General features: G+C 43.1%; 1 protein-coding gene across 2 annotated transcripts in view; it reads left to right on the top strand.

Annotated features, from left to right (window-relative positions):
• The window catches only part of MCUR1 (mitochondrial calcium uniporter regulator 1), a 28,727-nt gene extending 13,833 nt beyond the window's left edge, over positions 1–14,894 (top strand). Inside the window, exons 5-9 of one of the 2 annotated variants that reach the window (XM_036085776.2) lie at positions 2,288–2,329; positions 3,036–3,107; positions 7,863–7,916; positions 10,309–10,423; positions 11,292–14,894. In XM_036085776.2, the coding sequence (XP_035941669.1) occupies positions 2,288–2,329; positions 3,036–3,107; positions 7,863–7,916; positions 10,309–10,423; positions 11,292–11,350 (342 nt within the window). In that variant the 3' untranslated portion in view covers positions 11,351–14,894. Of the gene's footprint in view, positions 1–2,287; positions 2,330–3,035; positions 3,108–7,862; positions 7,917–10,308; positions 10,424–11,103; positions 11,181–11,291 lie in introns of those variants that run through there. The other variant, XM_036085777.2, reaches the window with a different exon arrangement.
• The last annotated feature ends 7,033 nt before the right edge of the window (positions 14,895–21,927 follow it).

Below are 21,927 nucleotides of genomic sequence, written 5' to 3'. Positions count from 1 at the left end.
ATGTTACCAGTAAGGCTTCTGGTCAACGGTGGGCTATTAGTAGTTGAGGTTTCGGGGAGTCAAAAGTTATGTATGGAGATTTTTAACTGGGTGGGATCAGTGCCCCTAACCCCCTGCGTTGTTCAAGGGCCAACTGCATATTAGAATTGTTTCCAGCTTTTGGTTATCACAAAGTGCTGCTGCAAAATATCCCTTGGTTTCTTGTTTTTTATTTTTTTTTTAATTCAATTTAGTTAACATACAGTGTATTATGAGTTTCAGGGGTAGAATTTAGTGATTCATTATGTACATATAATACCCAGTGCTCATTACATCAAGTCCCTTCCTTAATGCCCATCACCCGGTTCCCCCATCCCCCCGCCCTCTCCCCTCCAGCAACCCTCAGTTTGTTCCCTATGATTAAGAATCTCTTATGGTTTGCCTCCCTCTCTGTTGTTATCTTACTGTATTTTTCCTTCCCTTCCCCTGTGTTCATCTGTTTTGTTTCTTAAATTCCACATGAGTGAAATTATGATATTTGTCTTTCTCTGATGAACTTACTTTACTTAGCCTAATACCCTCTAGTTCCATCCACGTCATTGCAAATATATCCCTTGGTTTCTAAAGTGTGGCATAGAAAAATTAACAAGGCAAGAAACAACAAATGTTGGACAGGTTATGGAGAAACCTTCTTACACTGTTGGTGGGAATCCAAGTTGGTACAGCCACTTTGGAAAACAGTGTGGAGGTGCCTCAAAAAATTAAAAATAGAGCTACCCTATGACCCAGCAATTGTATTCCTGGGTATTTACCCCAAAGACACAGATGTAGTGAAAAGAAGGGCCATACGCACCCCAGTGTTCATAGCAGCAGTGTCCGCAATAGCCAAACTGTGGAAAGAGCCGAGATGCCCTTCAATAGAAGAATGGATAAAGAAGATGTGGTCCATATATACAATGGAATATTACTCAGCCATCAGAAAGGATGAATACCCAACTTTTACATCAGCATGGATGGGACTGGAGGAGATTATGCTAAGTGAAATAAGTCAGACAGAGAAAATCAATTATCATATGGTTTCACTTATTTGTGGAACATAAGGAATAGCATGGAGGACGTTAGGAGAAGGAAGGCAAAAATGAAGGGGGGGAAATCGGAGGGGGAGACGAGCCATGAGAGACTGTGGACTCTAAGAAACAAACTGAGGGTTTTAGAGGGGAGGGGGGTGCGGGTATGGGTTAGCGCGGTGATGGGTATTGAGGGCACGTACTGCATGGAGCCTTGGGTGTTATATGAAAACAATGAATCATGGATCCCTACATCAAAAACTATTGATGTATGGTGACTAACATAACATAATAAAATAAAATTTTTTTTAAAAAGTGTGGCATAGGGGTTCAGCATTGAAGAAAGTGCTGTGTTTGCATCCTTCCTTTTATTTTCAGTCTTAGCTAAAGTCTCATAAAGGAAGTCCATTTATTAGCAGTTCATCTTAGTCCTGTGAGAGGCCTTCTAGCAAAAGATAACTTTTGCTAGAAGAGAGTAGTTTGAAACTCTCACATTTGCCCTTGAAATTGGCTGTTTGAAGGCAGAATTTGTTAAAAGAAAAATTGAAGGAGGTATTAAAGACAGAAGGGCCTCTGGAGGCAAACGTGTATGTTAAAAACAATTGTGTTACTGGGGCGCCTGGGTGGCTCAGTGACTAAGCCTTCAACTCTTGATCTTGGCTCAGGTCTTATCTCAGGGTCATGAGTTCAAACCCCGCATAGGGCTCCACGCTGGGGAGCTTACTTAAAAAAAGAATTAAACTGTATTACTGATTTTATGTAACCTTTGGGATGAATTAAAACTGATCTCAAGACAGGCGCATGCGTTGTTTTTTGTTTGTTTGTTTTAAGATTTTTGTTTATTTATTTATTTGACAGAGAGAGGGAGAGAGACAGCAAGAGAGGGAACACAAGCAGGGGGAGTGGGAGAGGGAGAAGCAGGCTTCCCGCCGAGCAGGGAGCCCGATGCGGGGCTTGATCCCAGGACCCCGGGATCATGACCTGAGCCGAAGGCAGATGCTTAACGACTGAGCCACCCAGGCGCCCCAGTAGACGCATGCGTTGTAATACCGTCCTGGCATGACAGATATCATGTCTGCTCCTAAGACTTTTCAGCTCATGTTTCATTCTGAATGCAGCTAGAACTGTGCACAAAAACATGTTCTAATGTAAGTTTATTACCAAGTTTTATGTATTTTTTTCTAACCTTCTGGCCATATCCTTGACTTGTTTTTGTGGTTTTTTTTTTAATGTGTTTTTAGAAGATAAACATGGAACTACATCGGTTAAAACAACAAATAATGGTGAGACCCTCCCTCACTCCTCCTTGCATGCTTGTTGGCAGTTAACGTAAACATAGTAATAAATACAATGTCAGAAGTTCTTCACGTGTTCTTAAAAACATAATCCTGTGTGAAATAGTTGTGTAATACGTCTGGAAAGTACACACTGAAGGATTCAGCTGAGAAGAGTCAGTGAAGAAGTTGGTGATGTCTGTGACCAAATTCATTAAGAAAATTGTGTTCTAGGATGAATGAAGTCACCTTTAAATTAAAAAGTGTTGAAGTTGCCCCATATGGGGCCTTTAGGTTCTGTTAGAACAGACTGGCTTTAGAGAATTTCATGTGATTTCAAAATGCTGACTGTACGAGCTGTTCGATTTCTTTTTTTTTTTTTTTTTTAAGTGGAAGGGACATAGATGTTAAGGTAGAAAAGGTTCGGACGAGTGTCAGAAAGAAAGCTTTATTTAAACCAGAATTACATATTTTCCTTCTTTGAGTCCATCTCTGCTTTCCAGAGTTGTCCAGGGAACAGCTTCAGTCATAAATTCCATAAGGAGAGTTCACTGGGAATCTCGAGGTTAAAAGCAGTGGTAACCCACTCTGGCCTGACTTGAGCATAAGCGGGGTTATTTGTATATATGACTGGGAAGTCCCAGGCTTCACGTCCCAGAAGGGTTTCCATTTCTCACTTTGGATTTCTTTCTCTCTTTGTTTGCCCTCCTGCCAGGATGAAGTGGTCAAAGTCCGAACGGATACCAAGTTAGACTTCAATCTAGAAAAGAGCAGAGTGAAGGAATTGGTAAGTTCCTTTATTATAAACAGAGTGTGAATTCATCTCTTTGCAAGATGGAATGCTCGATCCGGTCTGAGTATAGAGACAGTTCACCAGTACTGTTAAACATTTACCTGTGCGTCATTGTTAGACACAGTTTTCCCTGTAATTGTATTCTGGCTTAGAGCTTAAATTTGATGCTTTCAAAAATAAAATGAAAATCTTGGGAGGCGCCCGGCTGGTTCAGTCGCTAGAGCGTGTGTGACTCTTGATGTTGAGGTAATGAGTAATGAGTTCAAGTTCAAGCCCCACATTGTGTAGAGATTACTTAAAAATAAAACCTTTAAAAAAAAAAAAAAATTAAACTCAGGGAGCCTGGGTGGCTCAGTCATTGGGCGTCTGCCTTCGGCTCAGGTCATGATCCCAGGGTCCTGGGATCGAGCCTCGCATTGGGCTCCCTGCTCCGTGGGAAGCCTGCTTCTCCCTCTCCCACTCCCTCTGCTCGTGTTCCTGCTCTCGCTGTCTCTCTCTCTGTGTCAAATAACTAAATAAAATCTTTAAAAAAAAAAACAACTAAACTCTTGGTCAAATCAAGTTTGAATCTCATTTTATTTCAGAGAGAGAGAGACTAAATTATGTGTTACTTAGACATTACAAAAGAAATCAAACCCAGGGCGCCTGGGTGGCTCAGTAGTTAAGCGTCTGCCTTCGGCTCAGGTCATGATCCCAGGGTCCTGGGATCGAGTCCCACATTGGGCTCCCTGCTCAGCAGGAAGCCTGCTTCTCCCTCCCCCACTCCCCCTGCTTGTGTTCCTTCTCTCGCTGTGTCTCTGTCAAATAAATAAATAAAATCTTTAAAAAAAAAAAAGAAATCAAACCCAGTCTCGCTCTATGTCATCTAACTTAAACCTCCACAGGTCCAGATTTTTCAGAAGTTAAGTTGATCATCTGTCTTGAATAATATTAAATTAAATTCTACACTGAAATTCAAGATTAAAAAAATATTTCCATATATTTTTTAAATTTTAAATAGAGAAATCTTAATGACTTGATCACATTGTTTTGAAATGCAAATTCGAAACTATTTTTTAAGTTACATTAAATTGAAATTTTTAATTAGGAAAAGTACTTCTGTACATTTGTTACCAAAAGATCTCAGAAGGGGCGCCTGGGTGGCTCAGTCGGTTGAGTGTCTGCCTTCAGCTCAGGCCATGATCCTGAGGTCCTGGGATCGAGCCCCATGTCGGGCTCCCTGCTTGGTGGGGAGCCTGCTTCTCCCTCTCTCTCTGCCCCTTACCCCTGCTCTTGTGTGTTCTCTCTTTCTGAAATAAATAAATAAAAATCTTAAAAAAAAAAAAAGATCTCAGAAATGTAGGTTGTAAGTAAGGAAGCGGAAGGGTGCCTGCCCCTGTGGGACCACGTACAGGACCCAAGAAGGCCGGGCAGATACAGTTCTGCTGTCCTTGCTTTTTCAGAAATAATGCATAGAAGAACTATTTTTTCCCCTCAGAGTTTGCGCAGGAACACTTTTTTTTCAATTTTTTATTTTATTCGGTTATAATTGACGTACGCAGCATTACATTAGTTTCAGGCGTACAGCGTAATGATTTGATGCTTGTATACACTGCAGAATGGCCTCCACCGTAAGTCTAGTGACCATCTGTCATCATACGTAGATGGGAAATTTTTTTCTTGTGATGAGAACTTTTAAGATTTATTCTCTTAGCAACTTTCAAATAGACAGTGTGGTATTATTCACTGCAGTCTCCATGCCCTGCATTACATCCTAGGGCTTAACTTATTTTACAGCTGTAAGTTTGTACCTTTTGACCCATTTCACCCACCCCACAGCTCCCACCTTTGGCAACCACCATCCTGTTCTTTGTATCTGTGAACTCAGGTTTTTGGGGGATTCTTTTTGGTTTTGGGGGGTTTTTTAGATTTTAGATTCCACATGTAAGAGAGATTGTACAGTATTTGTCTTTCTCATATTTCACTTAGTGTAATTACTCAAGGTCCATCCATGTTATCACAAATGGCAGGATTTCCTTCTTTTTTATGGCTGAGTCATATTCAAGTGTATATGTGCACCACATTTTCTTCATCCCTTCATCCATCAGTGGACACTTAATGATCTTCTGTGTCTGGCGATTGCAAATAATGCTTCAATGAATATGTATGTTCTAATAAAAATAATGTTGAGTTGCCTCTAGTGACTTTTAACCCATCTATCTTCTTGTTCAGGCTTTATTTGAATTTGATAGCAATAGTTAGATACCTTCTTTATTCTTAGAATAATGAGAAATAGGCCATGTGAAGCATCTTTTACTAACACGGAACTAGATACACATGTAGAAACTGAGTATGCACAGTTGTTCATTGTCTTCTGATTTTTCACAATTTGCTTTTAACCAGAATGTGCTGCAATGATAAATGAAGCTAATACTGAAATTCAAACAAGTGCTTAACTCTATTTTGGAACCACTTCTGGATTTTAAGAGTTAAGCTGAGCTTTGTTGTACAAAATCATTATTCCCATGTCACCTGTCTTTCTTGTCTCAAAAACCACTTTTTTTTTTTTTAAAGATTTTATTTATTTGACAGAGCACAAGCAGGGGGAGCTGCAGGCAGAGGCAGAGGGAGAAGCAGGCTCCCCGCTGAACAGGGAGCCCGATGCGGGGCTCGATCCCAGGACCCTGGGATCATGACCTGAGCCGAAGGCAGACGTTTAACGGACTGAGCCACCCAGACGTCCCTCAAAAAACACTTTTCAACCATAAAGATTAATTCACCTAGTATCACTAAAATATTTAACAGTTGCTAGTGTATGATTAGTCTCTAGAAAAGGAGAAACTTTTTTTTAAATTAGGATGAATAATATTTTAATGCAGTAGTAAAATATTTAAATGAACATAAAATCTCTGACAAATGAAATACCCAGACTTTAAGATATTACTGATTTTTCCTCTTGCCTCAGGTGTCAAGATGGCTCTGCATAGCACTGTTATTTAGAATTTTAAATTCAAATTTGTCTAAAATATTCTTTTTTAACCATATTAACATATTTTTTTTAAATTTAAATTCAGTTAATTAACATAGAGTTTATTATTAGTTTCAGGGGTAGAGTTCAGTGATTCATCAGTCTTATATATTTCCCAGTGCTCATTACATCACGTGCCCTCCTTAATGTCCATCACCCAGTTATCCCATCCCTCCCACCCCCTCCCCAAGGAGGAGCGTCCCTATGGGTTGTGTACTTAGCAAAAAATCTGAATGCACTTGATTTAGGAAGATGCCCATAGCTAAGGAAGATGTGGGACTGATGAACATGGGTGAGAGCCAGTGAATTGATGGGATTTATTAACCTAGCTGAAAAGTGGTTCTTGGTCATCCTAAACTTCCTAAACTCTGAAGGACAGGACAGCAGTACGTATTGCGTGTGCATTGGTAAAGAGGAGTTACGTGACCCTCCCTCTCCTTGTTGAATACAGTTCTGTTTCAGTTCTGTAACTGGTGGTGCTTACGGCCAGTTCAGAGCAGCATGGCCTGTATGTAAGCCGCTTGGGGGGTGCAGGGAGATGGACTCACATAGGTGTGATTTTAAAAATCACAGCAGTATCAGGATTTAGGCTTTTCTTTTACCTTGTGGTCGAGTCAATACTGACTTGGTGAAGACGGGAGTCCAAAAATCCAGTCCGCCCTGCCCTCTTGTGGCCATTCGATGCATAGCTCTTTCCTCATCTGAAACCCTGACATTAAAGATGGAGATGAGCATTCTTTGGTCCTGGACTAGTCCTTGGTTTGGGGTTTTGGGTTTTTTTTTTTTTTCCCAATTTTGTAAAAAATTTAAAAAAAATTTTTTTTTAAATTTCTGAACAATACTGTTTTTATATTCTAGTCCCCTGGTAGTTCCAGGGGAACATTTTATAGCTAGAAAGTTTCTAGATAGTTAAGCATTAATTTTCTCCCCTTTCACAGTGTTAATTTAGTGAAGAATTAAATGCTAATTTTTCATTTAAATTATAGATTTTCATTTGCTCAGTTAAATCCTAATGCCCACTGCTAAGAAGATATGTCTGATTTTGGTCTCAATTCAACAAAATTGCATTAAATCTTTGCATAAACATTAAGGCAAGATACCACTTTGATTCTGAGTAGTGCTAGTCAGTTCCTTTAGTACTACTGGACTGTGACACACCCAAGTGGGTGGTGGTGGTTTAATTAAAACCAACATGTGATGGTTTAGTGTATTTCTTGTACCGGTGTATTTATAATTTATCTTTAGGCAATGTCTATGTCACATAAAATATTCCTTGAAACTTTTTTTTCCTCAACTTTATAACATTCCTAACTTTGTCTAAACCTCAGGTAGTGACCAATTTTGTGATTGCGATGGGTTAGCTCCCAAACTAAATTGTTCCCCACTTTTTTTAACCCTCTCAAAGCCAAAAAGCACATGACTCAGCAGCCAGGCAAATTGGTCCCTAGGAAATGCTTTTACACTAGTGGGAGGGGCCAGATGGCATCACAGCGAACAGATGACAAGAGCAGGAGAGGTGAAGGGTGACAAAGGGAATCGTATACTGGAGCAGTGAGTGGCTAGAAATGAGAAACTTCAGAAAACACATCTAAAGAAGAGGGGCAAGTAGGCTACTTGATTCCAGAGGTGATGTCTAGTGTCCTATATTCTTGGAAGGAACAGAACGTTGAAGGCATCAGAGAAGGAGAGGGAGAAAGGAATAAATCAGAATCTGACCTATGTTACACGTTTGTTTGTTTCAGTACTCATTGAATGAAAGGAAGCTGCTGGAAATGAGGACAGAAATGGTGGCATTGGTAAGAAATGAGACTGCTTTTCTTGGTCATTGTGTTCATCTTGGCTTCATCCCATGCATGCTTACTGTCCTTTGTAATGATGTGTTAATGGGAGGGGACACTCAAGTTTTGTGTCCTAGGGTGTTTGTTTTTTTTGTTGTGGTAAAGTACATGTAAAATTACCAGTTGAACCATTTTTAAGTGAACAGTTCAGTGGCGTTAAGTACATTCACATCCTTATACAACCATCACTGGCGTCCATCCGCAGGACTCCTTACATCTTGTAGACCTGAAACTACCTGTCACACGCTCACTCCCATTCCTTCTCCCCCAGCCCCCAGGTGCCGCCATTCTGCTTTCTGTCTCTGTGAATGTGCCTGCTCTAGGGACCTCATAGAAGTGGCCTCATACCGGATTTGTCCTGTGACTGGCTTCTTGTACTCAGCTTAATGTCCTTAAGGTTCATCCATGCTGTAGCCTGTCAGAAGGTCCCTCCTTTTTAAGGCTGAATAACGTTCCATTTATGGGTAGACCACATTTGGATTATCCTGTCAGTGGACACTTGGGTTGCCTTCATCTTTTGGCCATTGTCAATAATGCTGCTATGAGCATGGTTGTACCAATATCTGTTGGACTCTCCGTTTTCAGTTCTCTGGGGGTAGGTACTCAGAAGTGGAGGATCCTAGAATTTTTTTGGCACTTAATAGAATATTTGTTTATCTTAATGAAAGTTTAAATTCCAGTGATTGAAGAATAATAAGGAATGGTGGTTTTTTAAATTATTCTTCGGACTTATGACCTGCTTTACTTTTTTTCCATCTTTTGTTACTTGGGACCTCCAAAACTTGCAAGACACTTACATCAGAGAATAGTAGAATATTCCTCTGGAATACTTTTCTACTCATCCTTATTCATTACCAGAGTTGTTAGCCATAAGGAACTACATACAAGTGATCCTTGAACAGTAGGGAGGTTAGAGACCCTCCCACATAGTTAAAAATCTGCATATAACTTTGAACTCCCTGGAAACTTAACTACTAATAGCCTACTGTTGACCGGAAGCCTTCCTGATAACATAAACAGTCAGTTAACACGTATTTTGTATGTTATGTGTATTGTACACTAAAACAAAGTAAGCTAGAGAAAAAATGTTATTAAAATCATAAAGAGAAAATACATTTATAGTACTGTACCATATCAGAACAAATCAGGGGGCGCCTGGGTGGTTCAGTCGTTAAGCGTCTGCCTTCGGCTCAGGTCATGGTCCCAGGGTCCTGGGATCGAGCCCCGCATCGGGCTCCCTGCTCCGCGGGAAGCCTGCTTCTCCCTCTCCCACTCCCCCTGCTTGTGTTCCCTCTCTCGCTGTGTCTCTCTGTCAAATAAATAAATAAAATCTTAAAAAAAAAAAAAAAAAGAACAAATCAGGTATAAGTGGACCCATGCACTTCAAACCCACATTGTTGAAGGGTCAATTGTACTTACTTGTCCTAGGATATTTAGTGAATTATTTTTATGCATTAATGAAATATTACAACCCCTTTATAACATCAGCCAAACTCACCACCCTTAGAGGTTGGTTATGTATCTAGTTTAACTGTATTATATTTGGAAAAGAACACAAATAGGCCTTTGGTATAACCAAGCCTCATACTAATAAAATACTTGGTGTTTGAACTATGAAAGAAGAAAACCTTAAAATGTGAATAGAAATTGTGTCAAGGCAAACAGAATATCTTTTAGAATATCTTAAGATTGCATTCACTTTTTATTTTCATTTTTTTTTAAGATTTTATTTATTTGTCAGAGAGAGAGAGCACAAGCAAGGGGAGCGGCAGGTAGAGGGAGAAGTAGACTCCCTGCTGAGCAGGGAGCCCCATGCGGGGCTCGATCCCAGGACCCTTGGACCATGACCTGAGCCGAAGGCAGATGCTCAATGAACTGAGCCACCCAGGCGTCCCTGTGTTCACTTTTTAAAGCAGTTTTTGTATACCTCTCATCGAGAGGAACTTAGAAAGATGAGGTACCTTTATTGTCTTTGAGAACAGACTGCCTTTTAACTTTAACCTTAATTTGTAGAGCAATCTATCATTTACAGAAGCTTTATATACATTATCACATTTGATTGTCCTGTGTGAAGGCAGGGCCAGTGGTGTGTGTTTGTTTTTGGGTTTTGTTGAGTTTTTTTGCTTTTTTCAAATTAAAGTAAACAGGCCCAGAGATATTAAAGACCTTGACCAACGCAACATAACGTGAGAATGGTAGAACTAAAGCTAAAGCCCATGTCTCCTTAATCGTACCCCATCTTTCCCTGGGACCGTACCCTCCTGGGGAGGGCCTGTAGGATGGTGGGAGCCGAGGGGACGGCAGGTGGATCCCACGTGGTTTAATGCTGTGAATCTCTTTGTTTTAAAAGCATGCCCAGCAAGATCGTGCTGTCACCCAGACAGACAGGAAGATAGACACTGAGGTCGCTGGCCTCAAAACCATGCTGGAGTCACACAAGCTCGATAACATTAAATATTTAGCAGGTAAGCTCTTTTGTGTCTAGATAGTTCAAACAAGCAGAAAATAAAATTTGGAAAGTAAGTCAAAGACAGATACTGCGTTTCATTGATTCTAACACATTTTTTTTCACATTTTAACATCCCTGAAATTAGAAGGCAGGTTATGATTTCCGATAGATCAAATATCATACGGTAATCGGTAGTTTTTTTTCCTTAGGAGTAAAATGATGTGCTTTACAACCGGTGGAATCTTAAGTTTTATAAGATACTGCCATTGAACTGTAATTACTTGGAATTTTTTTTTAAGTGAAATTCAAGATGATATTTTATGGATGGAATGAAAGGCTTTTGAGTTGTGATCTTTCTGCTTCAGTTGGTGACACTCCTTGTAAGGAGTTATTTTGGTTTTGCGATTTTTGAGCCAAAAGAGGGATCACAGAATTTCTGACATTCATTGAAAAGTTTTGTTGAATGTTGGATACAGTTCTGCTTTGAAGATGATGATTGCAAGGAACAGAGTTTTTTAGCGGGCAGGTGTCTCGTGGAATGTGGCCCATCAGCAGGCCATCTCTGAGTTTCTTGTGTTTGTTTTTCTGTTTGATGGATGGGTGGATAAGCGCCTGTATGTTTTCTTAATAAAAAGTTGTCCTTTAAGTAACTGTTAACACAACTAATACTATGCTCATTTTTTTTTCTTCTTACAGGATCTGTATTTACGTGCCTAACAGTAGCTCTGGGATTTTATCGCCTGTGGATATAATAAAGTGTCTATTTAAAGAGATCCCTATTGTTTTGCCTTAAGAATACCAGATTGCTGTGCCTCTTTTTCCCCCCCTCATTTCCAAATTTTAACCCTAGTTTTGACTTAACATGTATTATTTATTTTATGCAGATTATGGACATATAACCAAGGAAAGAAGTCCTAATGATTCCTTTCATCTTTTCTGTTGAGTTGCCTTTGTACCACTGAGTGGTGGTGGACAAAACACGGAAGACCCCACTCAGCCGGACCAGTGAACTTGGTCTAACCTGTGGGACATACCAACAGTAAATATTTATATAACTCTACAATTTTCAGTCTTCTGTCACATAGAGGATTTGGGGGGTCTCCATTTAAAAGGCACAACGGCTTCACTAAGTGCTGAACAATCACCGAAACTAAACCAAGAGCACCAAACCCTCTGTCTCTCTGACCCAGTCCTTCCCCTCAGCCAGTCCCTATGTTAGGGTACTGTGTTTCAGCCCCAGTGGGTTGATGTGCTAATGATTCACCTGTACTGTTCCCCTAAAGCAATTATTTTTCTCTTAATTTCCATTGTCTTAGTAAGTTATTGTCATGGTTATTTTTCATGTGCCTTCCAGCCAGAAAATCTTGTTGCCTAATGAAGTTTTGTACTCATTACAAATGGGGACTCTCTTTTTACCTCTCAGAGTGCTAGATTTCTGTCCCACCCTCTCACTTCGTGTGCCCCCCCCCCCCCCCCAGGCCCCGGCTCGAGAACTATAACCATACTCCACGGGCAGCATTACCTGCCTACGAAACTTCCTAATTCTTGGCATGGAAATCTGCTTTGTGGGACAAGTTCTACTTGCTTCTGGTCTTCATATGCTTTGTATATAAGAGAGGCACTCAGTTTTCCTTCAGCAATATTTAGATATTTGGATAGTGTATGCACTTCTTACAAAAGTCTTGAATGAATATGCCTTTGCCCATTACAAGCTCAGACTGTAGGCTTTAAAATTAGAGAACTGTCATTCCAGGTTATCATCTTAAGGTCGATTCCTTTGGTTGTTAAAAACATTCCCGTACCTACCTTACTTCTGTTTTTTAAAACAAATAAATCCCTAGGTACAGCAGGGGTTCTTTTAGAGAAGCACATTCTCATGTTATTTGAATGACTGGCGTGGGAGAGAATATGCATTTTAAAAACGAGGACATGGAGAGCCTGTTTTTTGTCTTTCTCCGCATACACGCATGTGCACATAATCCGGTACAGTGGAGAAACCACAAAGGCACTTGTTGATCGAATTGGTAGGATAAATCATCCATTGTCACTGTTCTAACCGCACTGGCAAAAAAAGTTACCTTTGTCCTTTGGATGTCATTTCTTAAACTTCAGAAAATGTAAGTCATTGTCTTTTTTTTTTTTTTTTTTTAAACATATGTTTAGCACAAAGCTTCTGAACTCCAGATGAGCCTGAAAATCAAGTTCTTTGGCATTAGTGGTATCAGTTTCAAAGTGAATAATGATTTGTCTTCAACTTGATCCAGAATTATCGGGGCGCCTGGGTGGCTCAGTTGGTTAAGCCTCTGCCTTCAGCTCAGGTCATGATCCCAGGGTCCTGGGATCAAGCCCCGCATCGGGCTCCCTGCTCAGCGGGGAGACTGCTTCTCCCTCTCCTGTTTCCTCTGCTTGTGCTCTCTCTCTCTCTGCCAAATAAATAAAATCTTTAAAAACAAAAAAACAAAAAAACCCAAAATTATCTCAACTGCTTCATAAAATACTGTAGTCATTTGTGCTTCCCCTTTCAGAGGAGGATCCCCAGAAAATACTGCACATTGAGCAGTCGCCTTAAGTATTACAGATTTAAGTAAATGACATCCCATTAAGACCACATTTGCAACTACTTAATATAGATAGAACTATGGTTAGTAAGAGCTTGGAGAAAGGGCCTGGAACACAGACATGCCTCCAAAATTAAAAGAATCCCCAAGAGGAAAAAGCACTGTATGTAATTATGTTTCAAAGCAAACACTAACTTGTATAGGTTAAAAACAAGCAAAGTGACCTTACTTCCTGATAAAATATTTTTTAAACAACATTCAGAGGGGTGACACTCTCTGATCTGCCAGAAGTATAAATGGCATTCCTACTGGTTTATAGTGGGCTGCAGCAGTCACTTAATTTGGGCCTTGGATTTTGGTGTGTAGTCTTTTGCATTACAGAACAGACTCCCCGTACCCGCAACCTCGGGAACAATGAACTCGCATTTTGGTGGCTTGGGTTGCATGCGTATATGGAGGTTAGGAATGTTTGGGACTGTGTTCCCTTTGGTCAAATGCATTTTATTTGAAAAGCATATGAGCCAGAAATACAAGCATACCCTTCCCCCTGCTGGCTGGCCCACACTTCTGTGACCAGCGGGAGCACGCTGGGACTGGACACAGTGGGACAGCTTCCTGAACTAGCCTGGTTCCGAGGGATTCCGATCGCTTAGGAACTTAGGCCTTCGCCTGATTTCAGAAGGGGAAGATGCCTGGCACAACTTGCAGATAACCCAGGTGGTAGCACCTGGGAAAGGAACCAGAGCCCGATACTGCACAAGTACCCCGAGGCCCAGGTGCCTTTGCTCCAGATGCCCACAGCAGAACGCCGGACGGACAGAATCTGGGTTTCCTTTCCGTTCTTGGGGGGTGCCTCTGCATTCCTACACTCCTCTCCCCTGCCCTTGTTCAAAGAGCCTAAACTCCGATTCTCCTTCCTTTCCTGTTCCATTAATAAGCAAAACCTGTCTGTACAGTTCTTTACAGGAAACAGGATTTTGATTTCTGGCCTGTTCTTATTCCTTCGGCTGCTTTTCTAGCTTAATATCTAACAAAACGAAATCTGAGTGTATTCATTTTTTCCCTTAAGTATGCCAAGTACCTCAGTTGAGAAGTCCAGTTCAAGAAGAAAGGCTTGGCTCAAACCAGACATCTTGCTGGAATTTGTCTCGGAACACTCTAAAAATAAAAATCCCGAGCCGCAGAGAACGTGTCCCTGCCCGGGTTATGCCCGGCTCAGCTTTTCCCTCTGTAGCTGCGCTGTGAGTGATGGGAGCTTCCCTCCCGTTCCCGGCCTCCAGCCGCCTCCATCACCGCCTCTGCCTGTTACTTAACCGTGTCCGCATGGGCGAGCGCTCCCCCCACGCCTGCGATGCTCTGTCGATGCGGTTGGCATCGTTTCTGAACAAATATCACATAACTCACGTCCAGAAAACTTTGACTTTACCATATGTTTATCAAATGTGTGGCTTTCCGGACACTAAAGCAAAAACATGTTAAACAGAAACCATTTATTCTTGATGTGCTCTTTATGTTTGAGAATGGTTAGCCCTTCACTGGAATTTTATTTTGAAAATACCTGTCTTCCTACAGATTTACACTCATGTTCTGATTATAATCCAAATCAATTTATTAACCGTTTTATCACTTAAGCGAATAGTCAATTACATTTTGTTATATAATAGAGTGGGTATAATATTTTTATTATCGAAAATAAAATACTTAATTCTTTCTATGTGACTACTACACCTTTCATTCGAATTATTCAGTGAATTGGCAAATTGAGAAGAACTTCTGCCTGCACTGTATTTTACTGTTACTCCCTCCATTGTATATGACAACACTGGTGTATTATAAGAAAACCTAATACCCTAAAAAATGGGGTTTGTATAGACGATAACTTTGAAAGTGCTTGCTTGATTTACAAAATAAATTTTTTATTCAAAAGAATTAGCATGCTCTTGTAAAATACTTGTTTGAGGGGAAATTTTTTTTTTAAGAGAAAAAGATTTTAATTCATCTATGTACATCGGAATTCACAGAAAAAAATGTGACTTAAGGAGATGGTTAGAAATGGGGGCTTCCATAGAGGGGAAATGAGTTTCAATTACAAGTTTTTAGAAGTAGCTGAGCTGACTCAGTTTGCGAGTAATCGAAATCCCAATCAGGCTAGCTGGAGTAAGAGGGAACTTACCTTTCTGGCTTATGATCCACGTTCGGGCAGGGCCGAACTCCCAAGGCCATCAGAACCCCTCTCTGCACCTCTTAACTCCCCTTTGGGTGGGCAGAATTCTCTCAGACCAGCTTCCATTGTGGAGAACTGAAACACCAGCACATGCGGACCGCTTAGTGATCAGAGGGTTCATTCACCTAGACGAGGCCTTGCAGAAAGGATGCGAAGCGAGCAGCCGAAGAAGGGTGCAGGGAGGGATGCTGCGGGGCCTCCGTGCGGGCTTCTTTCCTGCGGACCCGCTGAGCAAGGAGGGAGGAGCCCTTCGCGGGTCATCTCCCTGCAGGTGACCTTCGGTATAACAACGTCTGTCTGCTCCAGAGGAGAGCAAACCCCTTGGGAACGTGGATGAATGAACTAGCCCAGAAATTAATGATAGGTACCTTTCATTTTCTCCAACCAGAAATCTACCAAAGTTAGAGAGTCAAATAAACTAAACTTGAGGGTGAGCCGTAAAGTTCCTAAAAGGCCCCAAATGATTTGCAGACTCAGCCTCTGTTTACGGAGGGGGCATGGGGGGGCGGGGCAGGGTGTGGGGCGTGGGTGCACAACCTCCCACCTGGTCCTGCTTTCACATCCGAGGGTGCGGCAACCTGAAAACCTCGTCTTTGCCTGGGGCCTTTGGTGTCTTTCAAAATAAGAACGTAGCTTCAAAGAATGCCATTTTCTGGAAACAGCTTTCTCTCTGGAACCAAAGCAGAGTCGGCCGGTCGCGTCTCTACCTTAATTCGGCAGCTTCCGGGCGCGGGTCCCGGACCACAGGATGCTGGGGAGGGGTCCCGGTGGCCGCCCACCACACAGGCCTGGGCATCTGCATCCTTGACGTAAGCAGGTGGCACTCAGCTCTGGGTCGCCTTGTGCATGTTGCAAACACACACATAACTATTTCTAGGCCAGCACTCTCAGGAACAAGGAGTTGAGTCCGTGGGCATTTTACAAGGTCCTAATTCTTTTTCTCTCAGTTTAAACTAATCCCCACCCTCACACACACACCCCAACTAATCGGTTCATGATTCTGAAGCTTCAGGTCAACTTAATATCAAAGCCCAGGGAGCTGCGCTCACGGTTGCCCCTCGACAGGTCATTCCTGCGCTTATTGCCTTGCACAGGTGTTTGAATTCTTCTTCGGCCACCTCCCCGCCTCCCACTCCATCCACAACGTGCGTTCTCCCAGAAGAGAAGAAACAGCTGCTGAGTGGCATCTTGTCCCTTGCTGCATGAAAGTTGGTGTCTTTACCTCCTACAGAAGCATTTTGTACTATTTCTCTTACTTTTATAGAAGTTTATAGTGTGCATGAGCCTCACATCATCCTGAGAGATGCTGTAACAGGTGGTGTCCCTGTTTTATCTGTGAAAAGGAGTGATGAGACTTTATGGAGAAAAGATAGAAGCCGGGCGGATCAAGATATTCAGGGAACCCATGAGAGCACTTTTGGTTTTTTTTTTTACATCATAGCAGTTGGATGCTTTCAACTGTAAGTAACACAAAACGAACAGTGGCTTATACCAAATGACTTTTATTACTTAGAGTCTAGAAATATAGGTGATCCTCAGGGCTGGTTTGGCAGCTGAACGTTGCCTTCAAGGACCCAGCTCTTTTCATCTTTCCATTCTTAGCTTCCTCGGTGTGTTAACTTTCAGCTTCAGCCTTGGTGTTACCTGATCACAAAATGGCTGCCACAGCTCCAGGCATCACATCCTCACATGGTAGCATGGAAAGCAAAAAGAGAGTGAGGTGCACAAGGGCTTTTAGTCAAGGAGAAAGATCTATCCCACTCCCACAGAAAACCCCTGATGTCTCGTAGGGCAGGATGAGGTCACATGGTCATCTATAGCAAGACAGGTTGCAAAAGAGAATGTTTAGCTTTTGCAGCCCTTCTGGTGGGAGGCGGGCAAGGAAGAAGGAAGCTGGAAGTGGTTGTTGGGTTGGCATTCAACAGTGCTGGGTACAGTGTTTGTGAAAATAACAGGCTGGGCACTAGGGAGAAGGATATAATGGCTTTAAGTTAACATACTCTAGTGGCTAGAAACGCTTCAGGATGTCCTTTCCCTTTATTTCTAAGAACCTGTGGGTAATTTTATTTTATTCTATGCCACAGAATATTTTTACTGGTTCTCCAATCAAATCTTTAATTCCTTCATTTTTTTTTTAATTTTAAAACTAGTTCCCAGGATTTGTTCCAAATAACTTACATATTTGAGGAAAAGTAAATCTGTTAATGAACAAATTCACATACACGCTTATTTCTCAAAACTCCTCCCCAGTCTGCAGGGCGATACACCCTCAGCTTTGCCGAATTATTTTGGCCAAAACACAGCACAAACCAGATACCACTCCCCTCCCCTCCAATGGGTGCTGTACCTCTGTATCCGAGGTTTATTCTTGCCTCAGTTGCTCTCGGCTGCATGGCAGAAGCACGTGTCCCCCACTCTCTCCTATCTGTTCTCTACCTCTGTTCCCAGCTTCCTGCTTCCTTCTTGTCCAACTATGTCCCATAAGAATAACTCAGAACATACATACTGGATCTGAAATCCGCACGGTTGAGGGAAAAGTGTAAAAAAATGGGTCTACATCTGGTAGAAGTCGGGGTTGGGGAGGGACGGCTGTGGCACAGTTGGTGACCATCCGGCTTGCGAAGGGGGCGGTGGACGCTACTGACCGTCACCTTCTCTGTGGGATGCTGTAGATTCCCAGCACCGCCAATTCCTTCATGCGCCCGGGACAGGTGCAGCTGCAGGAAGTCTGCTTAGGATGCGTGAATGCAATTAAATCAGAAGGTCAGTGCTCAGTGAGAACGAAAAAGCTGCTGAACGGAGCACGGTCAGGTAGTTCCGAGTCTCCTCCGTTAATATTTATGTGAATACCCTTGCTTGGGTATGAACACCGCAAGTGCTAGTAGACAGAATGGTGGCAAGTCCTCAAAGGTTAAGCAAACTCAAAGGCAAAAAGTTTAAGTTTGGAAAAAGTCCATTAACTTCTCCCTGCCAATTAATAAAACCATGATGATTTCGTTTTAGCGGCGCAATATCTTGGTCTGGTTGCCAACCATCAGTTTTTATAGGCAGATGATTTCACAGCCACCAGTGCGATGAGTCAGAAGCTCTGGGTTCAGCTCCCAGCCTGGCCACTTGCTGTGCTCTTGGGAAAACCACTGGCCCTTGCCAAGCCGATGGTTCCCACATTTCTAAAATAACAGCAACAATAATAATGAGAATGGGGATAATTATGGAGCACTGGTTTAGTATATTTCAGGCACAGTTCTAAAGTCTTCCCATGCTCATTTACTCTTCATCACGTCCCTACGAAGTAAGCGCTGAAATGATCTCTTTACAGAGGAGGAAATCAAGGCAGAAAGAGTCAAAGTAACGCACCCCACAAACACCCAGCTCATACTTGGTGACTCCAGATTCAAACCCAAGTGTTCTGACTCTGAGGAATAGAGACCCTACCCACTGATAGCACTTGCTAAGGATCAGATGAGGTCAAAAACATGAAAATGTTTTATTTTTATTTTTTATTTTTTAAAAAAGATTTTATTTATCTATTTGACAGGGAGAGACATAGCGAGAGAGGGAACACAAGCAGGGGGAGTGGGAGAGGGAGAAGTAGGCTTCCTGCGGAGCAGGGAGCCCGATGTGGGGCTCGATCCCAGGACCCAGGGATCATGACCTGAGCCGAAGGCAGACACTTAACGACTGAGCCACCCAGGTGCCCAGTGAAAATGTTTTATAAACTATAAAACCCTACGTGCAATCACTGGAGTCACTTACTAGTATTTACTAGTGACTGTGCTTACACCACTACCCAAATAAGTACATTTCCCTTATTCTGCTCCCTCGCAACCCCCCCAGAGTACCAAGACACGTGAAGTCATTGAGAAAGATGCAGCATCCTAGCAAAGTCCTGGGGCGCCTGGGTGGCTCAGTCGGTTAAGCGTCTGCCTTCAGCTCAGGTCATGGTCCCAGGGTCCTGGGATCGAGCCCCGCATCGGGCTCCCTGCTCAGCAGGGAGCCTGCTTCTCCCTCTCCCTCTGCCTCTCTCCCTGCTTGTGCTCTCTCTCTCTTAAATAAATAAATGAGTAAATAACACAAATCCTTTGAAAAGCTGGTGTATAGATTAGAGCAGGTTTTGGAGGAATATAGATAACCTCGAGGAAATAACCATAAGCTCTCAAGTAGTATACTATACCGGCCCTTCATATAAATCCCAGGGTGACTGTGAATGTTCATAAGTTTATTTGGGGGTCTTTATATAAAAGGATTAATGTTACATGAAGGCCACTGTCTAAGCCTTAGATTCATCCAAACTGTAGGCCTTAAATAATTCCTTATTATTTAGTTAGTACCCTTTTTCTTGGTGATATGATCATTAATTAGGATATTTCATTCTTTTTCTTTTTCAAGATTTTATTTTTAAGTAATCTTTTCACCCAACGCGGGGCTCGAACTCACAACCCTGAGATCAAGAGTCGCACGCTCCACTGATTAAGCCAGCCGGGGCCCCTAGGATATTTCATTCCTCATCAACCAAGTCAACCATCTATCTGTAGCACTATATGAGAAAAAAAAAAAAATTTTCTTTTCAGCCACTTTTCAAAAGTTTCCCAGAAAGCTGGGCTATCCGAATCCTGACTGGGCCCCTAGAAGCATTCACATCTTATCCAAATTCTGTTTTATTCGCATAAAACCCTTCTTGCCTGCTTTTGGCTTACCATGGAAACCATGTATGTCTTGCAAAGTGGGAATTTAGATCTCAGATGGTAGGAAGAAGGGGCACACTTGAAGAGCACACTTGCTTTTTACCCCAGCTTCTTGTATGTTAAAAAAATTATATATGTATAAAATGTGTATGTAACACACACACACACACACACACACACAACTTCAACAGGATAAGCAAATCTATAGAGACAGAAAGGAGACTGGTACTTGCCTAGGGCTGAGGGGGCGGAGAGTGAGTGCAGAGGGCACAAGGTTCCTTTCTGGGGTGATGACAATGTTCTAAAAATGGATTATGGTGATGGTTGCCCAACTCTGCGAATATACTGAGGACACCCTTCAAATCAGTAAATTGTATGTTGAACTCATTAAAACTGTGTTGTTGTTTTTTTTAAATATGTCCATCCTACACCTTCAATGTTCGGATGAAGAACCCAAGCCGGAGAATTGTGCAGTTGACTGCGTGGGTCCCACAGCTGGTCGCTCCTTGGAGGCCCCACCCGGGCCGGGAGTGGGCCCGCCCCTCCTTCAGTGCCCTCCCTGCACACCACAGGACTCCTGCCCAGTCTCCCAAGATGATGCTCTGGCTGCTGATAAATCCCCCAGGGCAGGCTCAGCGCTAGCTCGGCTCTCAGCCCGGAGGCCAGCCTCGCGCACAGGGCAGCCTCCATGGGCAGGGGCCACCCATCCTCACCACAGGCCTCTCTTCCAGGGAGTGAGTCAGCATGGGGGCCAGAAGGGGGCGCTACGACCGGCAGGAAGGCCCAGAGGTTAGCCAGCCGGGCGGCGGAGACCCCCGGGCTCCGCAGGAAAGTCCGCTGCCAGGCCCTCCAGCAGGCTCTCCGCATGCCCCCAGCTCTGGACTAGGTGGGCGAGCCCCGTGCGCTCAGGTTCCCCACCTGTGACCCGTCCCCTTGGACTTGCAGCGCCATCTGAGAGAGGCCGGGCCGTGGTGCCCCTCCTGTCCCGGGCCTGGCAGGGGAGGGCCTCTGCACAGAAGGCTGGAGCCCGGGGGGGAGGACGGCGGGGGCTGCTCTGGGCACCACGGGATCTCTCTCAGCTTTGTCTCCTTGTCTATGAAATCAGGCGGGTAAACTCGGGGACTGGATCTTCGTCTCCAGACCCACAGCTCTGATTCAGTCATGGAGCTCCGGGAAAACCCGGCCCCCAGGGCCTGGTGCTTGCCCAGTGATCGAAGTTAGGGAGGAGACCTCCCACTGAAGGACGCCCATTACAATCCTTAAAAGTAACATGGGTCAGGGGCGCCTGGGTGGCGCGGTCGGTTAAGCCTCGGACTCTTGGTTTCAGTTCAGGTCATGATCTCAGGGTCGTGAGGACAAGCCCCGGGTCGCGCTCCGCGGTTGCTTGAGATTCTCTCTCTCTGCCCCTCCCCCCCACTCATGCTGTCTCTCTCTCTCTCTCAAATAAATAAATCTTAAGAAAAAAAGTAACGTGGGTTAGCAAGAAGGAGAACCTTTTTTTTTTTTTTTTAAATCTTGCTCATTCTCATTTACCACCAACATGGCCCTGAGTCCCCATCATTCTGTGTGAACACTTACCTCCTCCAGGAGGCCACCTGGATCAACCCCCTTCTTCCCTGCATTCCTCCCTATGACATCCTGCGTCAGGGTCCGGAGCAAACCTCCAGAGCCAGGCCGCTTCGGTTTGAATCCCTTGACCTTGAGAAAATGACTTAAGCTCTCAGTGCCTCAGTTTCCTTATTAGTAAAATGGGGATAATAACAGGACTTACGTCACAGGCTCGTTATGGGGATTACATTAGTTCGTACACGTCAGTACCTAGAAACAGTGCATCTTATCAGCTCTATCTTCTTCTTGCTGATATGTTGTTTTATAGTTGTTTCTAAGCATCCCTGGAAGGACTGTCCCCTAACTGATGTCCTTTCCCAGTGCTGAATTAATGCCACGCACCCAGCAGAGTCTTCAAGAAATGCTTGCTCTTTCCTGGAGCCATCAGTTTCAAATTAGGAGAACATTTATCGGAACTTTTATCAAGGCTGATCTGCCCGTGTTT

This window comes from Halichoerus grypus, chromosome 9, assembly GCF_964656455.1.
Source record: "Halichoerus grypus chromosome 9, mHalGry1.hap1.1, whole genome shotgun sequence".
Taxonomy (NCBI): domain Eukaryota; kingdom Metazoa; phylum Chordata; class Mammalia; order Carnivora; family Phocidae; genus Halichoerus; species Halichoerus grypus.
Note: the sequence above shows the minus strand (reverse complement) of the source record. Positions and strands in the feature narration are given on the sequence as shown.